Below are 26,277 nucleotides of genomic sequence, written 5' to 3'. Positions count from 1 at the left end.
CGGTCTTCTTCTGCTCTTGTAATTGGCGCTACACAGGTCCTCTCTGAATGCATCCAGTAATACACACACACGCACACACACCAATACGGTTCTCTAACAGGCAGAGACAAGTTATCTTGGGGGGCTTCAGTCCACCACTAAAGTTTAGTCCGAAAACGAAGTTCCCAAAGGACTGGTGCATTTAGAAATATGGCCTCAGCGCCTTGAACGTCACTCGACCTCTTTGATCCATAAGAGCGGCCCAGGGGAAAAGACGATGGAAATGAAGAACGCAGAAGAGAAGAACAAAGCGATAAGTAGAAGATCATCAGACGGTGATCAAATGGAAGGTCCTCAGCTGGGCCGAAAGGCGAAACGAAGCGGGAATGTTAGTTAGAATGAAAGGGGAAGGACGAAAGAAACAGGTGTCTGGACCAAACTACCATCTCACTTACTCGCTCCAGTCTCTTCGTCTCCTTATTGGTGGGAATTTCTTTATTTGTGTGTAAATAAATTTCAGAAAGACTGTTTTATACGGAAAAGATAAAAACATGCAAAAATCCTTTTGTCTGTAGTCCAAATTGTACATATACAAGTTCTTCACGCCCTGTTCTTCTTCATAGACTACATCAAAAGAGGAAAAACGAAACAAAAAACTATGTACACACCATTTAATTTACAGTGGAGTAGAAAATGAAATACCAGGCATGAAAGAATACCAGGATGACTAAGGCAGATGACATTTGAAAAAACAGAATGTTTTCATATTTGCAAAATACTAAATCACTTCAAAAAATGCCAAGAGAGAAAATAAAAGAACAAAACGACGAGTTCTGCTACCAAAGAATTCTGATGTTTATCTCTCATTTGCAATTGGCTGCATAAGTTAACGTTTTGGTGGAAAAAGTATGGATATAAAAAAGGAAACCCCATAAAAACAATAAACTGAAATCTATTTTCTAGCATACTGTACAAAGCTGTTCTCTCTAAACGTTCTCGTACTCCCAAAGTCTTTGTGACGCGAACGAACAGCGTGACGGTGAGAAACGCAAACAAAAGCGTGTAGAAGCATAAACATCATAAACGGGCTCACGACAAGAACACTCCAAAACTCTGAGCCATCAAAGCCGCTGAACAGAAAAACATCAGATCAAATAAACAAGGACCAAAGAAAAAGAAAGAAAAATGTAAAAACGAAACAAAAATGTACAAAAAGGCACGTAATATCCCAGTGCTTCTGTACTGTGAGATTCAAGTGTAACTTAGCATTCATTTTAACGTCCTTCAAGTGTTCCTTCATAGCGTTCCTTCCAATAATCCTTAAAATTTAGGCAAAAAAATCCTGGACTGAACCAAAACGAGTCCCATTTCCTTCATTAGGCCCCCCTCTATCTATAACAGAGGGCCTCGGAGAGACCTGGTTTTGTTGCCATGGTGATCTTCCTTCACTTCCTTTCTCTCTGTTTCTGTGTCTTTATTCTCTTTAGGGTATATTGGTTTCTTCATTGTTTTGATTCTTCACACTGTCCAAGCCCCGCGATTAAAAAAAAAAGTGCCGCACTGTTTTTTTGATGTTGTTTTCTTTGAACTATCTCCGTCCTTCCTCCGTCTCTGGTCCTGCGGTGATGGCGTGAGCTAGTCGTCATTCCCTCCGTACATGTCGGCGAGTTTGCGGAAGCGGGGGCCCCATTCGTTGAGGTAGTCATAGTCCTGGTCGCCTCCGCTGCTGGAGGAATGAAGGGAGCTGAGCGATCCGGCCGTGGAGCCGCTGCCCTCGTAGTCGAAGACCAGCAGGGAGTCGTACGGAGGGGCCGTGGGGTCCGTGTCGGCTGCCTTTAGACCCTGAGGGGCGTGAAAAGAAGAGTTGTAGTTTTGATATACAGTCATTTGAAATTTGAGTCACTTTTGTGATTTATTTGTCTTTTACATTTTTGTGACTGACTGGTTGCTTTAATAATAGCGAAGTCCTAAAATATAATAAAAAATAAAATGTTACAGTGCTTTCGTAATTGCTATAGAGAACCGTGAGATTTTTAGCTATCGTGTGAACAAATTCAATCCAATTAATTGCATTCCTCAAACACATACTGATTATGCGCTATACGTTAAGAGTGGGCGATAGAGAGGAGAAAATGAAAAGGCAAAAGAGAAGGAGGAGGGAAATGGGAGGAGATGAAAGCAGAAAAGGATTGGGGTCGCCGTGCCAACAGATGCTGGGCTGGGGCGAAAGCGTTTCTAAGGAGTAGAGTTGCGGAATGAGCACAGCTAAGCACAGTCGCTGAAAGATCGCTCGATTAAACTACGGCACACAGAACATTCTTGTTCAAGCAGTGGATGAGGCTTCTTTAGTGCACGGATGACTTCGGGTAAAATGCAGAAAGGGGAAATTTGACAATGTGATACTGGCACAAACATTCGACTAACAGGACACAATGACCTGTTTTAAATCCAAAAAGCTCTCTATATAGCATTTGTGCACATTATATGTGCATTTAAACGCATAAACCATCATCGCATATCGTTTTACTTTTGAAACCTTGTAGGTCCATTTTTTTCTCCAAAATCTTTCAGAAAATGGAAAAAACACTGACCTTTTTAAATGATTACATACTGTGTTGCCAAAATTGAAAAGCAGTTTTTAATACGTTATATTGGTTCGATATTTGCAAAACCCAGTGAAAAACATAAAGGGTGACTAATAAGGATTTACGGCAAAAATAAAAATATGGAGAGTCAAGCTTTCGAAAGGCTAGCAGTGATATGGATGGTCTAAAATGCTATTCACAAAACTACATCCAAAAGACAAACTTATTGTGTTTCAGATGCTGGTCCCTAACATACTTCTTTAGTAGCCTACACAAATATCTACCCTTGATCAAAAAACCACTACGAAACAAAAAAATCGTTTATAAGTGTTTTGGAAAATACTATGCAATATATTAAACAATACATTGCCATGCATTATTATATTTCTAATATTTGTCAATATACAGTATGAAAATCGTTAACTTCAAAATGATTAATTATTAATTGTAATATTGCAATATATTACCAAATATATTATCTAAGATATTTTAAATACATATTAAATCATATTGACGGTTGATACATAGCAAATATATTTGCCAGCATTTTATATTTGGGGAACAACATAGCCATTTCAGTCAAGTTGGTGGCCATCGTTGTGTTCCAATAGAAGATGCTTGAGCAAAACGTGGACGGTCTTTTAAAACACAGCCAATTTCAACAAATAAAGTTCAATTCTTGGCATAACATTGTCCAGACCGAACACTGACGCAGACTAAACATTCTATAGTCATTCGCTTGAGATGACTCTCTACACTGAATCTTACACTCGCTTGTCCAAACAATTCTTTCTACAGACACGAAATGACTATAAACAAAACTCAGCTTTCCACTCAACTTCACTAAAAGCCAACCCGTAAGAGATGGACTTTGCCAACGTTGCGAGTCATGTTATACAGCTAAAATATATCCTAACATTTTTCCTTGAATATATAGATCATCCCGACAGATTGGCATACGTTGACTTCTAAAGCCTGTCTGTCTTCCAAGCAAGGCTTCTTCTTACATTTAGCAGTAATGTTTAATTCATTACTGATTTAAGCAGTTTCTGACTAATCTCACACTGCTTTGAATGCAGCAACGCTTGCGAAAGCCCGTGAGGTCTGCATGTGTGCGCAGTGGGTGGGTGTGTGGGAGGGTGAATATCCACAGACTGTAGCTGGAGATATTGAATCCCTAAGCCTGGCTAATGACGAACGAAACTAAAAGGACCTCTGCCCAATTAACCAATCAATCACCATTAAGTCTTATCACTGGTGCCATCGAGCCATTTTATATGGCTGGACTTCAGACGATAGGTCGAATGGGCGTACCTCGTGGATGAACTCTCCGATGTCTCCGGGGTGGGGCGCGGCCGAGCGGATGGGGTAGTTGGGCTCGGAGTGCATGGGCCGCTCGTCCAGACGGCGGATCCCGACGGGCTTGATCATGTCTGGCTCCAGAGTATCGGGCTGCTGCAGCTGACTCAGATCGTAGTCCTACAGAAGAACAGATAGATGAGACAAACACAACCGGGGTTAGGAGCTTGTAAAAGCCCAGGACTGTCTGGAAACATTAGTGTCAGTGCTGGTGACCCAAGCACTTTCATTTTAATTTGCTCTGCCACGTATGTGGGTTTATTTTGTTATACTTGGGGGACAAATTTGTTCCAGGAAACTATCTTAAGGTGACAAAACCTCCCTTTGGGGAACTTGGGTACCTCGTTTGGAAAAATGACTCATGAATAAAATACTAGAATTGGTTTCTAATTCGGAGGCCTCGCCACCACAATTCTTATTGTGGTGAAATCCATCTTCTCATAGGTGTACATTCAACCAAAACAAGAAAAGCTACTTAATAAACTAAATTATGTCCTAATAAAAATGTTAAAATGGGTTGTCTAAAAGTTAAGTTTCTCAAAAATTAATATCATTAGCTCTGTATAGATGTCACCAGATGTGCGTCATAAAAATCCAACGTGTATGTATGCGTGTTCTATCGGCACTGCAGAGCACTGAGACACCTTCTCAAAAAGCAGCGTGTACCTCATATGCAAGTCTAAGAGTCTCTCACATACGCGCTAACACCACGGGGCAAACAGGAGCTGCTTCATCAATTTAAAATTAGTCTCTTGCTTGCCATGACTTAGAAACGGCAGCGCTTGTGAATCGAATGCTGGAAGTTATTCATCGAGATCACACCGCACCGCACGGCTCAAATGAAAATCACGACGACAGGTTAAAAAGACTTCTCAACATGCTTTTGAACGAACTAATTGTCTACATGATCAAATGAATCGGCGCTGAAATAGGTGTGTATATCTAACAGCATCTGTGGAGACAGGAGGTGTACCTGGTCTTCCTCTCCACCGCCTTCCTCATCGTATTTGAGAATGTTGTCTCGCACATCGTCCTCTGGGTCGATCAGGAGCTGCTTGGCCTGTCTCTCTTTATCTCGTCTCTTCATCCACATAACAAACATCAACACCAGCACTGCAGAGAGAGACAGACAGTGTGAGAGATCAATATAAAATGAACAAAATTACATTAGATTGCAAGTCACTGCGAACGGGTTAAGTGGTCAAACTGGGGCCGACATAACACTAGCAGAACCATTTGCTTGAGTTGGGGACAGGACTATCCCAGAAAACTGAATATTTTCTAAACGTTCTTTTAAAATAATCAACAATGTTCTGGGAGCAACGTTAACAGAACACTTTGTACACATTATGCCATTCCTAAACATTTTAAACTATAAAGACCTTGGTTATATAAATGTTATTATAAAACCATCAGTTCTGGTGCTTGATTTTGATTGGTTGAGCCGAGTTCTAAGCCGTTATAAAATACCCCGATTTATAAAGGCTGACCGCATTATATAGCATAAATATCACTTTATTTTATGAAACCTTGCTAGGCATATGGAATAACCGTTTGATAAAAGCAATAAGCCCTGCGAAGCATTGGGTTTAAGGCACTCCGCGAACACCCTTAGCTGTTATAAAATGCACTGTAACCCACTTCTTCTTGGGTCTTATTGCTTTATTGTTTCGTTGTTAGTGGAATGTTTAAAAACATTCAGAAATAAGGTATTCATAACTTAATGAGAATGTTAGCAAAGCAATCCTAGTACCTATTTGTTAGCTGGAATGGCTTGGCAAAATATGTGCATTCGCCCAACAAAAATCATTATGTCCGCGCTATTAGACTAGTTCTGATTATCCTTCCATTCTTTTAATAGTTTAAGCAAATTACATTTTTATTACACTTTCAGACAGCATTAGAATCTCTAAGTTTTGATTCGTTTCATTTAATATAACAATTATCTAATTCTGTAAAAAACGTAAAAAATATACAAACTGTGTAAATTAACCAATATTTAAATATATTTCCACCACACAGCTTAAAATCTTAGCATATGTGTGCCAGTGTTGCTAGTCGTACAAAAATCACACAATTATAAAGGAAAAAAAGGGTGGAATAATTTTATAAACTGTTAAGAACTCCAGAGTAGATGCAATATGAACCCGAACTGTCTTACCGAGCAGAATGATGATGCAGATGAGTATGGCGATGATGGCTCCAGTGCCTAGCCCGGCGGCCATGATGCGTTCCATGTCCACGCAGTCGCCGTGATGATCGCACTGGCACACTTTGATGCGCAGGAAGGTCGTGTTAGACATGGGCAGGTTCCCCGAGTCTGTGATGCTAATGGGCACCTCATATATTCCGCTTTCCAGGTAACTGATCTTAAGACTTAGCTGAGCATGATCACCTACAAACCAAAAAGACATAAAATCGAGTTATCAAAATGTGCCAATTCCAGTAAATAAATAGAAAATAATGGTCACGTACCACTGATTCGGGTGAGCGTCCAGTTCCTGCGGATATCGGAGGGTCGGTTGGGCAGGTCGAAGGCGTAGGGCCCAGCGTTTGGGTTGAGATCTCCGTCTACCGCTGTGATATTTATGGCGTTGGGCTCCGGACGCTCGCAAACTTCCGCTTCCTGGGGGAAGACTCTTGGAGCGTTGTCATTAATATCCAGCAGGTAAATCTGCAGAGTTCCTGTCCCGCTCGCGGGTGGCACACCTGTCGAAACGGAGAGAAAGTCAATACAAGCTCAGTTTTGTGTAGTTGGACACATGGTCCGCATTGGGGCTAGCCAAGAACCACCCACTGAAACTGGAAGAGACGATCACGAAACGACCAATTACGATTTATTATTGAAAGCGGAGGATGTGCTCAAGGATATCTTATTAATTGTCGGCAAAGAATTTACAAGTGCTCCGTTTAAAAGCCTGATAAAACGTAAACAGGACTTTTTTTTCCCCGGCAGACTGATAAAAACCTGTGTACCCAGACTCCCGGAAATTGTTTTGCAGCCAGCCAATCAGATTGGAACTGGTGATTTCGGTGAGCTCTTGCCATTTTATGTGCAATATATATCACGATTGTGCATGTTTTGAAAGGTCTGAGCCTAAAGCCAGTACAAAATTGGTATTCTAGTTTCACTATTAAGACCTGTTACATTTTTTTAGTGCGCAACATGGCAATGCTGGTCCACCTGCACCAAACTATCCGTAACCAGCATTGGAATAGAATTGGCCGAAGCTGGTCTTATCAGTAGGGTCAGTCAACCTGGCCATGTGCAGATTCGTAATTTATCTGCAAACAGGAGCTTACCTAACCACCACAGACTGGATATTCGCAACTGGAGTTAGTGAGAGCGTAAAAGACCTTTCGATTTCACTGATCTATGAACAAAGAGTTGCTAAAAGACGAGCGGATACGTGCTGCACGCTAACCGAGCAGCGTTTGTCCATTCTGCTCCTGCAAGCATTTGCGATGAAAACAACTAAATCAAGTAGGACTAAGTATCCTTCAATTTATTGAATCAGTTGCGTGAATCAGCATTGGACTGGATGCTAAAAGGTCTCTTAGCGGGAAAGGGAGCCAATCAGCACCACGCTGCTGCTAACGCACAAAGATTCCGCTTAACTGAGTGTTTCTGGGGACAGGCTTTCAAATTTACAGCGTGTGCGTTAAAGAGGGAGTTTGTTTCGCAGCTCGGATGAGGAGGGAATGTTAAACACTGCAGCAGAATGGGGGCTAGCAGGCTTCTGTAGACTCATTCACACAGAGAGCAGTCTATGTGCATATGTGTGCTTTAGAGAAAGAGAGAGAATCAAAGAAACGACAACCGAGAGAAGTTGAGCGTGTGGGCGTTTATAAAAACTTAAATGTGTTCTTTAGATCTAAGGGCCAGTTCACACAAAGAGCGGTAACAATAACTTTATTTGACCCTGTCTGTGAAATCAAAGCTTAAGTCTTAAAAATATTAAAGCAGTCATAGTTTTAAAACAAAAAAAGGTTGTGTTTGTTTATCGCTGTAAATTACATTCACATTAGCAGATGCTTTCATCGGAAGCGACTTACATTACATTATACAATACATTTTGTGTATATGAGTATGTGCAATCCCTGGGATCGAACCCATGACCTAGCAGTTGCTAGCACAATGCTCTAACCACTGAGCTAAATAATTATTTTATTGAGACAACGCTTTATTTTGCTCCAAAAATAGCTGGCTTCCTAATGATTTGAATCTTTGATAAAGCCTTACTCAGACAATATTAAAGATATCAAGATTATGTTTTTACAAAATGTTCCTTACATTATTTAACATGATTTCATGTATAAAAACGATATACTTACTTGTTTTTTGTATTGTAGTAGTGCTGTAGACTCCACTATTTTAAATTGAAATCATTAAAAAAAAATTCATCTTTATAGTTATCATCAAAGCTATTGTTTTTATAGTGTGAACAGGCCCTTATCGTTCTTTAGATAGAATCACTCTTTCTTCACTGAATTTGTAAAATCTTACAAAATAAGGTTTCTCTCTACTAACCGTTGTCTGAGGCCATGAATGTGGCATTGTAGAGGTTGTTTCTGACGTAGGGAGATTCTCGGTCCAGAACAGCAATAGTAGAAATTCGTCCATTGTTGGGGTCAATCTCCAGCCAACTAGCGGGGTCAAACAACTTGGAGTACCTTTAAAACATGAATAGCCGTGTTTGAGATTCACTTCATAAAAAACCATTGTGCAAACACAATGGCTATGTTCAGACAAGCTTTTATACTGCAGTGTACAGAGTATGTATAGTGTTCACATCATGCAACATTTGCCAGAATGGGCAGCACACAAAAGAGCATATTGTGCTGGGTGCTGTATTTATTGTGGATACCATGAATTCAACTTGACATTCCAACTGACATTTCAATACCAGTGTGAAATATGAAACGGAACTAATACAAGACACGATATTCAACGAACTGTAAAATGTGTGGATGTTTTTACACAAAATGTGATTAAAAATGCTAATGAAGCCAGTGTGTGCGATTTCATACTTAATACTCTGCTGCATGAATCTGTCTGGATCATGTGCCGTAAAAGTCGTCAACATCGACCACTGTGGAAGACCCTCTTCCAGTTTGATCTGTTTGGGGTTGGGGTCGAAGTTTGGGCTTTCGTTCACATCGATGACGCGTATGGACACGGTGGCAGTTGACTGGCGTGTGCGATGGATCCCGCTCACCAGAGGCACCTCATTATCAGCCACGACAGTCAGCATGTATGATCGATTTATCTCAAAGTCAATTGGCTGTACGTAAGGACACACAAAACACAAACAAACACACAATCAAGTTAACGTTGCTGCAAAAGAATCCAAGTATACAATGAATGAATCTTGTTGCAATTTAATACACGGAGGGAAATGTTAAAATAATAATTAATGAATGATTCAATCTCAATTAAGAGACATATAAACCCTTAACTCAGATCAACAGCAGGTGGAAGCTGTTTCCATGGAAACAATATTTTACTCTGTATTTGAACCCGTGCCTATCTGGCTTCGAGGAAATAGCGACACCTCCAAATAACAGTGCGTATACAATGGCCTCAAATAGTATTTGCATCCATAAGCCACAACAAGTTATTCATCCAGTCATTGACTATATGATCAAATATGAATGTAAATGGCATCTGCAAACTTTTTACAGAACCAAAAAGTCATCTTCAGAATTACATTCATGCAAATAAAAGCACTTCCCGTCAAATTCACTTATATGTCTAAGTACCAAAAGACAGATTTTTTTAACCAAAGTATTTATCAAAAAACTAACATCTAAAAATCTGTTTTATGAAATTGCTTCTTTTATTTATTGTTACTATTTTAGTTTATATTGTCGTGACAATTTTTTTTTCACATGTGGCTTATATAGTCCAAATACATTTTAGGGTCTCAATGTCTTGTTGTCACGTTACCTTGACGACAGTGACGAGACCCTCATTGGTGACGGGGTCAGTGGGGATGGAGAAGCGTCCGGTCGGATCTCCAGATACGACTCGGTACACAGCATTCCAGGCCGGAGTCCCCGGTTCATCTTTGTCTGTCACGGTGAGATTTGCCACTATCACATTCACACGGTTCTCAGGGACTTCGCCGTGGTACTGCACAGAGAGATGGAGGGATCGATTTTCAGCAAAGATGTCTTTCTAAGAAAATCGTTTAAGTGTGAGAGTGTGTATGTCTTACAGTCTCGCGGGTGAACTCTGGAGCGTTGTCATTGACATCCATCAGACGTATGACGGCAGTAGCAGTGTTGGACAGCCCGTACATGGGGTTTCCCTCCATATCAGTGGCCTGAATAATCAGGGTGTACTGAGGCACCTTCTGCTCAACATGGAAAACAACATGAGTTACAAACAGTGTTCCATTCAAAGGTTTTATTGTCGTCATTACACGTTTGCACACTTCCGTACCTCTCTATCCAAGCCAGCAGCTACAGTGATGATTTTGCCAGTCTTATTGTTGATAGTGAACATACTTGAGGAGGGACTTTCTGGTGTCTGGGACAAAATCTTGTATCTGAGCATTCCATTGGCTGTAACAGGGTCATCTTTATCCTGGGCAGTCACGGTCATCGCAAAAGTACCTACAGAACAACAATAAAAATATCACAACTTTCACCAAAACTGAACCAGGCGGTCGCCTCCGTCAAATGTCATGCTGCTTCAGACTATCGGCAAAATGATGTGGGGTGTCTTCAAAAGAATTGCTTTGTGCATTTGTTACTGCAGTTGCGACATTGCGCCACAGTGGAGACACTGTTACGTTATCAGCACACTAAGGCGCTCAAAAGAGTTGCAGAACAAGAGCTAGCTGTGTTCCACGGCTGTTTGTTTTGCATCCAATTACATTTAATTTGTTGAAGTTTCTTAAATTAACATGACGTCCATCATTGTAATGTCTTTAGCTGTGCAGTTGGATTGTTGAATCAGCGCATACTGTACACAGCGAATTCGCCAGTATGAACGCACATTGTGTTCAGAACGACTCGCACACGAACGACTCATTTGAACCGATTCATTTAAACTATTGAACTTTTCATCCGGTTGCGAATATAAGAGATCATTGAATAATTTAAAGTGAACCACAGAGAATGCAAGATGATCTTTGCTCATTTAGTAAGACTGGTTAATTTAGTTGGCTATTGTGGGCTTAAAAGTGAAAAAAAATTAAATGATTAAAACACTTTATTTAATTGAAAAATGTTTGTTTGGTTGAATAAAAGTAATGTTTTACATAACTTAATAATTTTCATCTAATTTTATTAGAAGTCACTTTGGTTAAGCCACTTAAAGGTAAGGTAGGCCTACTTGTGTGTACATGATCAGGATGGCATCACCTCCGCATCATCTTGAGCCATTAAAAAGCCTGTGAACATTTGGATCCATCACAAACTTTCGAGAACATGTATGTCACTGTACCTGGTTTGGCGCCCTCATCTACGGTTCCGTTCCAGATCTGATGCACGAACTCGGGCCTGTTGTCATTCATGTCGATAACGTTGATGACTATGTCGATGGGGTTCTCCATCTGGTTCCCGTTAATGTCCACGGCATGAGCGCGTAGCTGAGGACACGAGCATGCAGTTGCACAGTTAACATTTACATAAGACCTCTTTGTGAAAACAAAAGCTAGGAAAACAAACACTCAAGTCAACAACAGAGCAGTTATCCAAACAACATTTTGCAATTTGCCACCAAAATGGTTTTGCTTCTCGTGCCCGCCCCATTAACCTGTTTTCTACATTTCAACTGACTTCATACCTGACTGAGATGAAGTAACTGACTGTGTTACAACTAGGAATGGGTACCAAGAACGGGTACTTTTTTAGACAGGTTCATAATTGGGTCGATACCAGGGTATGGATAAGCTTCATGACAAACGATACTGTTATCGATACTTGCGTTGTTTTATCTCTGTGTATTCGGGTGTTAAATGGTGAATTAGAGGCTGCTGCTACCTGTCATTTTCCATCCCCGAATGATGTCCGAATGGTCGAAGTTTGCTGAAAGTATGTGGGATATCTAGGGCCACATGATATGTGCAATGTATTTGTAATCTGCTTGTTTTGCGTGTTTATGAGTGAAAGAATGGCATGGTTGCGCTTGTGGACGAGGAAGCTACCATCAAACACCCTTTTGTGGCAACCCGTCAAAATAAAACTCCTTTATTTGAGAAAAAGTTATAACATTGTTTTTTATAATTTGGCTACGAAGTATATTTACTTGCTTTAGTAAATTGAAGTAAATGTGCCAGAAAAATTATAAAAAAATTGTAAATATAATTAAAAAAATAGTACTTGCTTAGAAAATAGTACTTTAATTTATGTAGACCTAAAACCAGAAAGGAAAAAAATAAATATGATCTTCAAGCCAAATAACCTTAGTGATGTAAAGTAAATATGTTGAATTATATTATGATGTGCTCCTATGCACATGCTAAGTGCCGTAAGTGGTATGCAAAGGAACACACACACGTTTTGTTATGTGGCATTTTCTGTTTGCTCAGAAGCATTTGTAAACTGCAGTTCTAAAGCTCATCTGTAATAAACAAACTTGAAATGTTTAACATGTTTTCACATCATGTGTTTTTGCATCAAATTATAGAGCGTAGTATCGATAGCAGTATTGATAAGTACCGATATTGATAAAATCCTAACAATGCCCATCTCTAGTTACAACAAATCAGGCCACAATTACACGCGTTGCATCATAGTTGTGCTAGTTTTGCTAGTTGAGTTGTTTGACAACAACAACTGAACGTTATCGCTTAAAGGGTAGGTCACTCAAAAACAAAAATGCTGTTGTCATTTATTCACCCACAAGTGCTTTGAAACCAATTTGTTACTCTTTCTTCAGTAGGACACAAAAGAAGATATTTTGAGAAATGTGGTTTTGTTCATTCAATTTAAGTCAATGGGGTCCAATGCTATATGGTTAGCAACATTCCCTCAAAATGTCGTATTTTGTGTTCTGCAGAAGAAAGAAATTCATACAGGTTTGGAATGACATGAAGCTGAGTAAATTAAGGAATTTTCATTTTTGGGTGAACTGTCCCTTTACGTGGATTAAAAGTTTTGACGCTCAACCAATTTTCAACACTCTAGGACCATCTTTTTGTGGTAAAACAAGGTATAATGCGAGTGGAAAAGGGGCCAATAACAACCACACTTATTTTTGACAAATTTTCGGGTCTGTAAACCCTTGCTGCACGTTGTGTGCTGGATCAGTCCTGTATCTGCTTCATATATTCATGAGCTTACCGAAGCAAGCCTGATGCTCCACCTTTGGCACCATTAGGAGGTAAATCATTACATATTCATGTAATCTCTGCAGTTATTTGAATGTGAATGTGGATTAGGCACACTGAGGGAGGTTAACTGCTTTTGAGGCCCGGTGGTAAAGTGAAAGGATATTGAAACAAGGCGGGAAAAGGATGGAACTACTTTTAGGAAAGATTGTGGATTGTTCTTACCTAAGAAAGGGCAGATTTGAGGAATGCCCCCCTGCGAGCACAATGAATTAAAGTGTCCGTATGAGACTTAGTGCTGAGATAAGCTCCTCCGAGTTTAATTTTGCCTGCTCTTCTCTTCACGGTACAGTGGATTAAAGACATGTCAAAGGTCACATTCTCAGACTGGCTGCCATGGTAACCCTGACACATGCAATTTATTGGGTGCTTCAGAGTGTTTCTTTATATCCTTGATGGAATGTATCGAAAATCCAGGATGTGCTGTTATACAGTACACACACACACTTACATGGAAGTTGGGGATATGTTCCCTGTCCAGCGGTTTGGTAACGGACAGGGTTCCTGAAATGGCGTCGATGATAAACAGACCATTTGGGTTTTGGTCGGCACCTGGCCCGGTCACACTGTACCTCAGCGTGTTAGTCTTATCTCTATCTGACTGGATCTGCAACACACAGAGACGGCATTTTTTTAAGCATTCAATTAAATCTAATGAATGAACCGCCATTTATTTTTAACGTATGTTTTCGAGCGATAAGCTGTTCTGCGTGTGTACTCACTTTGACTAGCTCTTCTGGGAATTGTTTTCTAGAGTTCTCCAGCACATTGACAGGTGGAATGACCCAGTCTCTTTTCATACGATTCACACTGCCGTCGCCCTTGACAACCACACTGTGCTTCGGAAACACTATCACTGGTAGCTGGGAAAAAAGGAAGAAAAGAACAACAGTTAGATTTACAAACACCCACTCGGTCAACACACATTGGTGATACACACACACAAACACACACTTGCAACACACCTGCACCGGGTTTAAAATAATTACAGAATTAATTTTACCCTCTATAATGGGGTCATAAATATCTCCGCTGCTCCAAAAATTACATCCCACAATAACTACACCCACATAATGAATGTGCGTTGGTATGTGTGTTGAAATTGTAAATTCGCAAAGGTTTTCATTGGTATTGTGACAATTTCAAGGCCTGATGCCATTCATTTTCGTCAAGAATATGTTATTAGACACTTTTTAATTTCTTAAAGGGACAGTTCACCCGTAAATAAACATTCTGTCATCGATTACTCACCCTCGAGTTGTTCCAAATCTGTGTACTTTTCTTTGTTCTGATGAACACAGAGAAAGATAGTTGGAAGAATGCTTATAGCCAAACAGTTCTTGGCAACCATTGACTACCATACTAGGAAAATGACAATGGTTGTCAAAAGTGCCCTAGAACTGTTTGCTTCCTACATTTATCAAAATGATTTCTATTGTGTTCAACAGAAAAAAGAAATATATAAGGCAATTTGTCCTACTATGGTAGTCAATACGGCCAAGATCTGTTTGGTAACAAGCATTCTTCCAAATATCGTTCTCTGTTTTCATCAGAACAAAGAAATGTATACAGATTTGTGGGTGAGTAAATAAAGACAGAATTTTTATTTTTGGGCGAACTGTCCCTTTAAGTACTAGTTAAGAATGAGATGTTTCAAATCATCTCTGAAGTGAATATGTTTGGTTTCATCACATAAATGTGTTTGTTTCAGTAAAGTGACTTAAAACTGATTCAATTATTTATTTGCATTATTGCTTAAACACGCTTACACGCTGTGCAAAATCTTTCATTTATTAAAATATTTTTGCAATTTTTTTACTGTTAATACCCAACTATTGATTTGCTAGAACAAAAAATGTAACATGAAAAAAACTACTTGACAGCGATGGCGGTTTGGAAAAGAAACACCACTGAAGTAACTTTCGATCAAATACAGCACATAAATATCAAGCTATAGGCTACAACCAATCTCATCCAAATGCTGAAAAATGTCAAGATATGTAAATGTCAGCAACATTGCTGGGCTCAGTGTTTATGTGTAGAACTTGCAGTTCAGTTCCATTTTCTTTCACCCAGAGTCTTATTATTAAAAGGGAGAGACAGCCAGAGATGTGTTTGACCAGGCATTGGCCCTGCTCTTAGTGCTATACAAAAACCAAACATAAAAACGGTGTTGCGGTCATCTAAGAGTTTTCCTTGACCAAAAATGGCAATACAAATACAGCTCTATTTATGGGAGCACCAAATCTCTGAGTGTGTTTATTTGTGAGGCGTTTCAATGTTTTCTTTCACTTGATATCAGCTAAGCCTCCTTCTCATTGACCTATCTTCTCTCACTTTCTCTACAAGGTGAAATATTGACGGTAATGACAGTGACGTGGAGTTGAGCGGAAGTAGGGCTGGGCGATAGAACGATATCGATATTTATCGACGGTACAACATTGTCGATATCAATATAAAAAAAAGGTCGATATAGCGCTAGATAATTTCCTTTAAATGTGCGCGCCCGTGACGTCCGAAAATCTTAAACAGCCTATAATATGTTTTGTTACATGAGCGTGCTACGATTGACAAGCAAACAACCAATAAGATCTAATTTGCCGGGTTGCGTTAGGCTCAATTTGGTTGCGTCATCGCCATGTTGACGTTAGAACACGTGCAAGATGAGTGCCGTGCTTGCCGTCAGCACGGAAATTGTGAACAAAAAGCGAGATGTCAGCTCGCCAGTGTGACAGTTTTTTTATTTCTTTCTTCCGACCAACATCAGAAGAACGTAGTGTGAAAGCGATGTAAAAAGAACGTCCCGTCCAAGCAAGGAAACACAAGCAATTTATTCCACCATCTAAACCGCTGCAACCCTTTTAGTGGTCGACCGATTATCGAATTGGCCGATTATCGGCGTCGATATAAAGGATTTAGCCGATAATCGATATCGATCATTTTCAAAGCCGATTTGCAGATAAAGTCATTTAATTTTGAAATGCGCTTTTTGGATCTGACGCAGCCAAGGATTTAGTGAGAGCAGTCGGAACACGTAGCTCTAGGGGTTTGCCTAGAGTAATGCCCGCCCACTGCCCCTCTGATTTGTTGGGACTAAGTCACGAGTCCGGCCAATCAACGCGGGAAGCTGCGGAACACAAAGTGTTTTTCACTCTCACACCGAAAGCGCTGCTTCGGGTTCACGCTCTATGAGGTAAAGAAGCATCAGACGTTGAAATAAATCTCAATCCACTACACTGAAGATGCAAAACACTTCAATATAATAAGTGCCTGAATTTCGGAGCAGCTTTGCGGGTTTCCTGCAGGTTCCGCGGGATTTACACATTATTATCATGTAGATATAATTCACATCCTCAGTATAACAATGATTTGCTCTGCAAGCGAGCAGCACACTGCACACGCGTTTCTTGTAATTGATCGAGCTGGCGTTTTGCACGTCACTTAAAATGACGCCATTTAAAAAATACAAGACATTTTTTAGCATAAAGAATTTGAATCGTTGATCGTCGGTCTTCAGTCAGAGCGCTCTCATGCACGCGAGCACACACACACACACACACACATAGACTCCGCAATCTCAAGCTGCTCGCGACAAATGTTAGATTGAGTTATATTTCGCAACTTATTTATACACATAAATGTTCAGAGACACACATGGCTGTGATTAAATTCCCGTCTTGCCGACAATTCAATCAAGGAATAGGCTTATGTACTAAAGTGTGCCTAAAATATGCTTTTAATGTTATATAGCTTCATGAAAATATTGCGGTCTTTTCAACAACATACACAATAAAGCTATGAAGGCAATTCAATTATTTACATTTATTATATAAATTCAAATTGTGCTAGTTAATCCAATGATTAGCTAAATGATTAATTGAATAGTATTGTATGCAATGTTAAAGTCATCAGAACATATTTTTTTCCATAAATAAATATAATTTTTTACATTCAATCATTTTTTCATTTGTTGCTTGTTGTTTTTTACTGTGTTGCTTGTGGTTTACGCTAGGCTACGGCGCAGAAGTTTAAAAAAACCTGTACTGCTTGAAAAAGAATAAAATTACTATTTTATTGTGCAAATAGGGGTGTCCTCGATTTAGGATTTACATAGTCTATTCAAATTGTCACGTCTTGCCTATAGACTGTTGTCGAATCGCACACATGAGGTCGTGTGGGGACAACACCAGGTTGGTAACAAGGGTACAGTGCAAAGTGCAGTGCAACACTGATGCACCAAAAACCAAACAAACATTTATTTACTGAATTTGTTCAGAACAGAACGTACCTTTTCAATAAATAAAAAACAGAAAACTAAAATAAGCAAGATTCAAGTGGCAATGTGCAAAATAAATGTGTTTAGGTAAAATTTCTGAAATGCAATGGAACATATATTCAAAACACAAGCCACAAATAGTCAAATTAATGGAAATTTTCTTTAAACATCATAACAATGCTGCGCCTCAAAACTATTTTTAAAACTACTTGATAATAATTCATTATTTTTTATACCAATACTGTTCATTACCAATAAACTACCATTAAGTTACTGCATGTAAAGGAGGAATGCAATACGATATTACCATTTAAACATCAAAAAATCCCTTTCACCTTTTTTCCTGCGCACTCTTTCTCCGTCCTCCTGACACGCACGCTTGCTTTGACAAGTTCCAAAAGTCTGTGCCGCGCCTGCTATATGCAGTGATTTGGTTATATTCATTTATCATATTTTTAGTATCATGCAGCACAAGGTTCAGTCTAAGTAACGAACAAAGTGTTCATTCATATGCCCAGACATTCGGTAAGTGACAAATCTTTAGAAACAGTGTCCAAATTTATTTGCGAGTCATCTACGTTTTGCTTCTCCTCACCGGTCTCACAGCACAGAAGACGCGGAGCGACACGATGCTGCACAAGGTCATAGCCGGACCTCTCGCTCATATGCTTTGGGGGTTTTGTTACCCAACCGTAAAAATCTCCCATTTTTTTACATCATATAAAGTGTAATATTTGTATCTGTGCAGCTGCGTGGCCGTCTGCTACGCCACTGCCCATATAACCAAAAGGGCAAGTTCCCATTGCATAAAACATCTGCGAAGATTCAACTGTGAGATTGGTAGTCGTATCAGTCTCCTCCTATCAAAGCATAGAATCTTCGACTATTCGGGGTCACCACTTGTGTAAACAACAAAATTAATGTACAAAACAACTGAGGATAATATTGTAATTGTTGTGATTTGTTTCAAGTCAAAACTGAAATGTATTCTCTTTGGCTCTTCCATTGATTTCATTTACGTAAATGTTTTAATGCAATTATGACTCATAACACAATGAGTTACGCTGTGTTACATGGAAAAAATAAGCTAAGCTTACTAGCGGTATGATCTCGATTTGCAATCATAATATGCTTAAGCATTATACATCAAAGTATACAATTCAACCACTCAAAAAAGAATAACGTGGAACACACATTTTACACAAGTAGCTAAAATTGACAAAAAAAAACACAAACAGCAGAATATCCCAAACTGCAACCCCATGATTTATTCATTTTTCAGTGCATGCTGTGAACCAAAGCACCAGCACATTACTGTGGACATTACAGTATCTATTAGTCTGTAATTATGCAAGAGAATCATTGTGATTCTACAGCAAAATGCGTCATTTTCTGATGTGTAGCTAAAAAGTCCACTAAGTGACTGTTTTTTTCCAGAGCAGCTTTAAAATCTCCTATTAGTCTCCGACATGTGTGTTTTTCTCCCTCGCAGGCTCGCGCTATCTCTCCCTGTCTAAACCCACCCTTCACCCTCTTCTCATTTTTCTCCTTGACCATCTCTGCCTTATCTTGGCCTTCTCCTCTCTCTCCCCCGCTCTCACTCCCCTCGTCTCGCCCTTCTTCCCTTGGTGGCGACGCGTTTGCATACGCGTCAGTAATAAAGAGTAAATTCTGCCTGTCTCTGAGCAGAAGGCAGGGCTATGAGACATATGGTTACTGTTCCCAAGCCGAGGGTCCAGATCTCCACCGCCTAATGTATCCTCCTGCCTTAATGTCTCTTTAGCATCGTTAAACATTAATTACCGGCCCACTATCAACGTGTTAGCGCTCTGCTAATTTTCTAATATAGTTTTATTAGTGCCCCGGCTTTGTCACAGAGGGCTTTGGATGGAGGGAGACATTTTTGTGAGCTCACTTTCGCACAATGGCTGTTTGATGGCGTAATTGCAGCGCGAGCCTCGTTTTGAAACGCCACAAGCAATCTGACACAGTTATAATTAGCGTGTTTTTGCGGTCGCACGGTTTGAGTTCTGCGCTAACAATGGAGCGTGCGATGCCGCTCATGTCTGACTTCCGTACCTGGTTGGCCTGGGTGAAGTTTACGTGAACCAGCCACTGCTCCTGAGATTTCCCGTCCTTGGCCTCAATCTCCAAGCCTCGCCCCTTCCTGTCGGAGAGCAGCAGGGTTCTTGCTGCGAATACGGTGCCGTCTGCCTCTATCCGAAAATCTGCAGGGTCTCCGCTCTCGAAGCGCAAGCCGGAACCTCTGCCACAGTCCACGAAATCCACTGCAAAGAGAGAGAGAGAGAGTGTGAGGCTGCTTTTGTTTTTAAACAGCAAACATCTTAAAAAAAAAACAAGCACACAGGAAATCACATTCACGCTCAACAGCAAGGGAATAATAGTTTTACTTGAAAAGTGAGGACAAGGGGAGAAATGGAAAGTGCACACTGACAGAAAGACACAGAGGGAGAGAGAGAGAGAGAGAGAGAGTCAGGATGATCGGTAGGGAAGGAGAGCAAAGGAAAGTAGGAAAGGAGAGCAGGTACAACTTCTAAAGCTCTCCTGCATTATTCATGCGGAGACATCCCCTACTAGCCCCCAGGTGTGCTGAGGAACGGAAGAACAGGAGGACGAGGAGACAAAAAAGAGAGGGATGAGGAGGAAAAAAAAGATGGAAAAGTGAGAAGGTTGAGAGGTATCCGCAGCACGACGCAGGAGGGAATCGCATTAGGGTTACAGACATAAATGAATGCGCTTTATTTATTATGTTGCAATTAGAGAACAGAGACAGAAAATTACACGCCCAGAAGTGAGAGATACTCTGTTATCAGGACGCAGTTGTTTGGGAGAGAGCTCACATTGACTGCGCTCGTTTCTCTGACATTTTTCATCTTTCGAGCAGAATGCCGGCGATGATTCTCTGGCTCAGGTATTTTGCAGGCCACATGATTTCTCGATCCGAGTTACCGTGACATTGCAGAGCTGCTGTACATGTGGTTATTTACAGTTGTAGTTTTTAGAACGACAGTTCTACATTTTCATGACTTTTACATACTTGGAAACCACTTTTAAGGGTAAATTTTTCAAAATTGAGATTTTACATCATCTGAAAGCTGAAGAATTAAGCTTTCTATTGATATATGGTTTGTAGGGATAGGACAGTATCTGGCGGAACAACAACTGTTTACAAAGCCGGAATCTGAGGGGGCAAAAAATTCAAAATATTGAGAAAATCACCTTTGAAGTTGTTAATCATAGGCACTGTAGCAGGCCATCCACTCAGAAAAATAAACTTTTTATACATTTACAGTAGGAAAATTATAAATATCTTTATGGAACATTACTTAATATCGTAATGATTTAGGCAAAAAGAAAAATCTAACATTTTGACCCTTACCATGTATTTTTGCAGATTATGACAAATGTTCCTGTGATACTTAAACCTGGTTTTGTTGTCCAGGGTCACATATTTAAGATAAAAATAGAATCAATTCAAAGTTCACTTCTGAAAGCTAGTCTAGAAGCACTTTCTGTTTCATATTTTTTTATAATTTGACATTACTATATACTATATGTAAGATTAGAAAAAAAACAGAAGTGCTTTACATCTTGCAAAGTGGTCTATAAAGAGCAGTTTGTGGTACTTTATTTTCATAAAAATAAAATAAAAAAAAATTCTAGTTTATTTTTACCAAACGCAGTTTGTGGTCAGTTAAATATTGTTTAACTGTGTTTTATTCACAATGAAGAACAGCTACTGTATGACCGCTGCACCAAGCGATTATGTGGCTGCGTCCAAATACCCCCACTTGCGGTCTTTGCACTTGACCACTTGACTACTTTCATGAAGTATTTCATGTTTTTGGCCCTAGGGTTCTAGTTGGCGTGAAGATCCCAAGTGAGCATGTAGTATTTCTAACCCGATGGCACACACTTATAAAGTGCAAACATATAACGTTAATTAATGTAGTGTTTCTAATTATGAGATAAAGATAAGTTTTATAAAAATACATAACTCTGGAGTTTTCACCAATAAAATATGTAACACTACGTTTTCCTACAAAATTATATTTAATATAATTATATAGTCAAGTCAGATTTATTTTTATAGCTCTTTATTTGTATTGTATCAAAGCCCAAAAAACAAAAAGAAAAGATAAACACATGTAAGCAAAACATAGATTAAATAAAGATATAACCTTAAAAAGTAATAGTATAACATACACTTGAAAGCTTTCCGCAATATCTCGCGAGACCCGGGCAAAAAGTCTCATGATTCATATCCAGAACATGATGCATGATGGGATACGCTTAGCCTTAATACTGCTCCGAAGTGGTATTCAAGCTAGTGTGGGTTTAGTGTACATTAAGCTCACTGCCCTTTGGCATTTTTAAGACATTGGACACACTTGCGCTCTCCCATCCTGCAAGTGGGGGTATTTGGACACAGCCTGTGTATCACTGCGCAGTGCCCTTAGCAACCACCCCTAGCAACATAAACAAACCATTCTGTTGCTGTTCACAGTTGCCCAAGGACTATTTGTTCCAGCAGAAGGACTGCTTAACGTGATTTGACTTCATGAAAGTTGCACCGATACATATGTTTTGGCTTTATCCTTTGAATCATGTGTTATTTGTAACCCTTTTATAAAAGCAATAAGGTAGACTACGCAGAATACATAACTTTTCAAAAACTTATTTGACTTTCTCAGACATGACAGTCGCAATTGAAATGTTTTCAAGTCTGTGGAAATCCAGCGGTCCTGTCAGGAAATAAAAACGGCACTGAAGCGGTCTACAGGCGAGTACACACGATCTGACACATTAGGGTCAACCAGCAGTTGTAAACTTTCACCCATTCCGCGCCCGTTATTTCCCTTTCTATCACATGCAATATAAATGTAAAAAAAGCTTGAATAAATAAGCGCGCCTCAAACACCTGAGCAGCCGTAAGCCGTAAGGCTGTGTCTTTGTTTTGTTACGTGTTGTGTTGTATTTGCGTGAGGTAAATTGTTGATTTGCGTTCTAGTAATTTGTCCGGTCCGTTTGTAAATCACACCTCTCACTCATTGTTAATCATCGTTTATTATGTAAGGACCACTCAGGGAAATACAGTAGACATGGCAACCAACGAGACCTTATTACTGATTATTACATAAAGACTACCTGAAGGCGACAAGCAATTAATATGTCTATCTGATCTTTAATATTTGTAGTCCCGGTGTCCTTTCACGTAAAGCGGCCCCGTATTGTTTAATTCCGACCCATCGAAATTAAAAGAGTCCCTTTTTCCTGGCCCCTGGCATCAAGTAATGCGTTTAATGTAACGTGATTTCCCTGATAGCTGAAGACCGGCAGGTGTGAGAAAGGTGCCGAGATGCTTTGTGTGTGTGTGAGATGGTCTGGCTTCACGGCCGTTTTATTAGATGGCTGCACCAGTTTCGCCTGCAGCTGCATTTCCTCGTGCACTTTTCATGAGCACGGAGGGAGGGTGATCTCGGGCGCGAGGGGCTCTACGTCTACGGCGCTGTCTGCTTCCATTACTGAGCCGTGCTCTTCTTACGGGAGAAACAGAGAAAACAGTGTCTTCGCTCGTGTTAAGTCTTTCTTCTCGACGCGTTCTCTCTCGGCGTCTCGAACGGGCAGTGCGGCTTAATGCGGCGCATAAAAGCTGCATTACTCATCGCGTCTCCAGAGTAAACAGGGTTGAGGGAAAAACAGTGAAAGCTAATTTAATTATAAGGGTGATTTAATTTAAGACAGAGTTTGCTTAAAATGAATTCACTTGCGTCTGGGGGAGCTTTTGCGTGTTGTTTCGGAAAGCACTCGACAAACAAGGACATGTACGGATGTTCAAACACCAAATGATTCAGCTGAAGAGAACATCCAAAGAGATTTTATCTTCAGTCTTCAGTCCATAAACCACGTCTTCTCCGCCAGATTTGGTGTGTAACGTTTTATTATTGATTTTTTATATATTAGACCTGATTATGTTCGTAGATCAGCTTCATTTTTTTCATCTGAAGGGCCTGACATTTATGTCAGGTGTTATTTGCTAAGTATTGACGATGTGGTGTAGACCAACATGAAATATTTGATTCATTAACATTAATACAGCAAGGAAGATAATAGCTTTATAATATATTTGGAATCTAAATAAAACACAATAAATAAATTATTTTCTGCCACCTTGAATGAATGAATGAATGAGGTATTTATATAGAGCTTTATTGTGTATTGTTGTACACCCAAAGCTCTTTACAATCATATGAGGGGGGTCTCTCCTCGCCCACCACCACCTTGACCAATGTGATCAAAAATGATTTGTGCTAAATGTGCAATGCGTCATTTTAATGGGCCTATAAACTTATTAAGTAGAAATTAATCCAGAACGGTGATTGAAACAATCAAAAACAAACAAATATAGATAAAAAACCAGCATATGCTGGTTTAGTATGTCTTGATTCTGGTTTAAGCTGGTCCTGTGCTGTTCCTTCGCTCGTCAAACCAGCATCTAAACATACCTAACCCAGCATATGCTGTTTTTTTCGACAGGGGTCTAATAAAACATTGCCTATTTTAACTATTTCGATCGTCTGTCATGCATATTCAAGTACTGCACCGTTGATTAGCAACATATCCAACTTGACTGTGCCAGACAGCCTGAAGTGCTATTGTGTGCCGCACAGAGTTGTCGCCAATGTGTAGCATTCCAAATTAGTCACGTATGAGGTGCCATGATGGTTAGAAGAACCCATGCGCACGCACGTGCGTTTGTCAATTTATGGGAGTGTATGCAAGATGATAATCAGGTACTGGAGTCGCTAAAAAGAGTCCGTTGCTCTTCACGCTCTCCTCAAAATCATCCAAACCATTCTTGACTTGAGAGTAAACCGTTTGCCATTTCAAGCAAGAGCGATGGAGTAACGCTACCCTCAGACATGTCAAAAACGCAGCGAGTAATAAATGAGAACACAGAAGACACATTCAAGCCGAAGTGCTGATGCGGTGAGCTAGCAGAGGTGCGATGTGCTCTGTAAGCAGTCTTATTCAGCCATTAGCAATTAGCATTCAACACCGACTTCACATCTCAGCCCCTCCAAGTGTCTCTGCTCTTCTCTCCCAACAGGCCTCTTTGCTCCTTTTTAATACCACTCGGCTCTAGCTTTTAGTACCAGCACGACGTAAATGAGGATAGTAATGGAAAAATAGTTTTGTTTAGAGCCCCACCCCCAAGAGGCAGCGTAAAGTGGCTGTCTTAATGTAGTCGTTTGGAGTTTCACGGTCTCCGGGACATGCCGAGTCTTTCTGCGAAGGAATTCAGATGGATGTGTCACTTAGGACCTCGCTCTGCACCGAGCATGGCTGCCTTTTGTACCGCCTGCCTATAACTGCCCTTTTTCCATGACTTTTCTAAGGCCGCATTTCCTCTAATGGCCCCATTGCTCAGGCACGTCCCTCGGTGTGCATGGCAACTTAGGTTAAACTCGAACGCACTTCCACGGCTGCAAATGTAAAAAGACAGACACGTTCGCACGTATGACAGAGAAAATATGCCAGCGGGAGCGAAATCAATTTTAAAACTAAAGTGCACATTAAACTATTTGGATTTTTCAGCTCATGAAAGGATTTATTATCTCTTTTGGAAAGAGGCACAATGTGTAGCTCCCATAATGAGCAAATGGCTATTGATAAGTTGCCAAAATATTCTAATGGTGAGTAACAGTTTCTTTCACGTGCTTTTTTGTTAAAGAAACATAAACATAGAAATGATGTCATTATCTGTCCACCTGAATGTTGTTACAAACATTTCAGTATAACAGAAAGTGTTTTGTAGTGTGTTTGTTAGTTGAATGGCTAAATGACTACAAAGCACCATAAAAGTAGTATGACTTGTGTGACCTGAGAAACGTGAGAGCTGGATCAGCGAATGAATCGTTCTTTTCATTGAACCGGTTGATCTGGTTTTCAAATTGGAATGAGCGTTTCTGAACAGACTGAATCAGAGTTCAACGCGCTGACCCAATGATCCGGTAAGTCTGAGGATTAATGGTGACTTGCTTGCTGTTCGCGAGAGCTTTTTGCGAAATAGAAGTGCTTCCATTGAATTTTGAACATTTATAGGTAAGAATATAACCGTAAAATAGAAGTTATGAGCTGTGGGAAAAACCTCTCATGTGCATTAAACAGCATCTGTCAAAAAGCTCCCGACACGTCCATGTGACCACATTAAAATATATGCTCACAAGCTTCTTTGAAGTCTTATATATAAAAGTACCTCTGTGTTCTGAATTGTATATCTTTTCCACCGAATCTTTGCCCTGAAGCAATTTGAAACTGCTTTCCAATTTAAAAATGTTTTACTTCTATAAAGTCACATCTTAGACTGAGGTTCTACAATACACAATTTGTTGTTGAATTTCTCATAAAAAATTCAAATGTATGCTACTATTAAACATTATACTGTACCGCTCGCAACGTAACACAAAGGCAGGACGTGACTTCAGATATAGCTCATTCCCTTGACATCAACCCTCCTAAAATATCCTCGTCTCCCTTTCCTCATTTGCTCAGATTTTTAATTTAGAACACGCCGAATATCACGCCTGATTAGGCTCAATCTCAACCTGTTAAATGACTTGATCGCATGCAAATGCATGCACACTCAAACACATGCAGAGAGAACACTGATATTACACTCATTTTCTGCCTGTTGCCTTTCTCACACCAA

General features: G+C 40.0%; 1 protein-coding gene across 1 annotated transcript in view; it reads right to left on the bottom strand.

Moving 5' to 3' along the window:
• Positions 1 to 451: 451 nt before the first annotated feature.
• Positions 452 to 26,277, bottom strand: part of cdh2 (cadherin 2, type 1, N-cadherin (neuronal)) — a 45,257-nt gene continuing 19,431 nt past the window's right edge. Inside the window, exons 3-16 of the mRNA XM_056763962.1 lie at positions 19,623 to 19,831; positions 13,990 to 14,130; positions 13,719 to 13,874; positions 11,380 to 11,524; positions 10,372 to 10,544; positions 10,145 to 10,282; positions 9,874 to 10,059; positions 8,955 to 9,208; positions 8,455 to 8,597; positions 6,399 to 6,632; positions 6,085 to 6,318; positions 4,897 to 5,036; positions 3,879 to 4,043; positions 452 to 1,821 (exon numbers count right to left, since the gene is read on the bottom strand). Coding sequence (XP_056619940.1) covers positions 1,615 to 1,821; positions 3,879 to 4,043; positions 4,897 to 5,036; positions 6,085 to 6,318; positions 6,399 to 6,632; positions 8,455 to 8,597; positions 8,955 to 9,208; positions 9,874 to 10,059; positions 10,145 to 10,282; positions 10,372 to 10,544; positions 11,380 to 11,524; positions 13,719 to 13,874; positions 13,990 to 14,130; positions 19,623 to 19,831 — 2,525 coding nt within the window. The 3' untranslated portion in view covers positions 452 to 1,614. The remainder of the gene's footprint in view (positions 1,822 to 3,878; positions 4,044 to 4,896; positions 5,037 to 6,084; positions 6,319 to 6,398; positions 6,633 to 8,454; positions 8,598 to 8,954; positions 9,209 to 9,873; positions 10,060 to 10,144; positions 10,283 to 10,371; positions 10,545 to 11,379; positions 11,525 to 13,718; positions 13,875 to 13,989; positions 14,131 to 19,622; positions 19,832 to 26,277) is intronic.

This window comes from Triplophysa dalaica, chromosome 13 (genome assembly GCF_015846415.1).
Source record: "Triplophysa dalaica isolate WHDGS20190420 chromosome 13, ASM1584641v1, whole genome shotgun sequence".
Classification (NCBI taxonomy): Eukaryota; Metazoa; Chordata; class Actinopteri; order Cypriniformes; family Nemacheilidae; genus Triplophysa; species Triplophysa dalaica.
The sequence above is the reverse complement of the archived record's forward strand: the minus strand, read 5'-3'. Positions and strand labels throughout refer to the sequence as shown.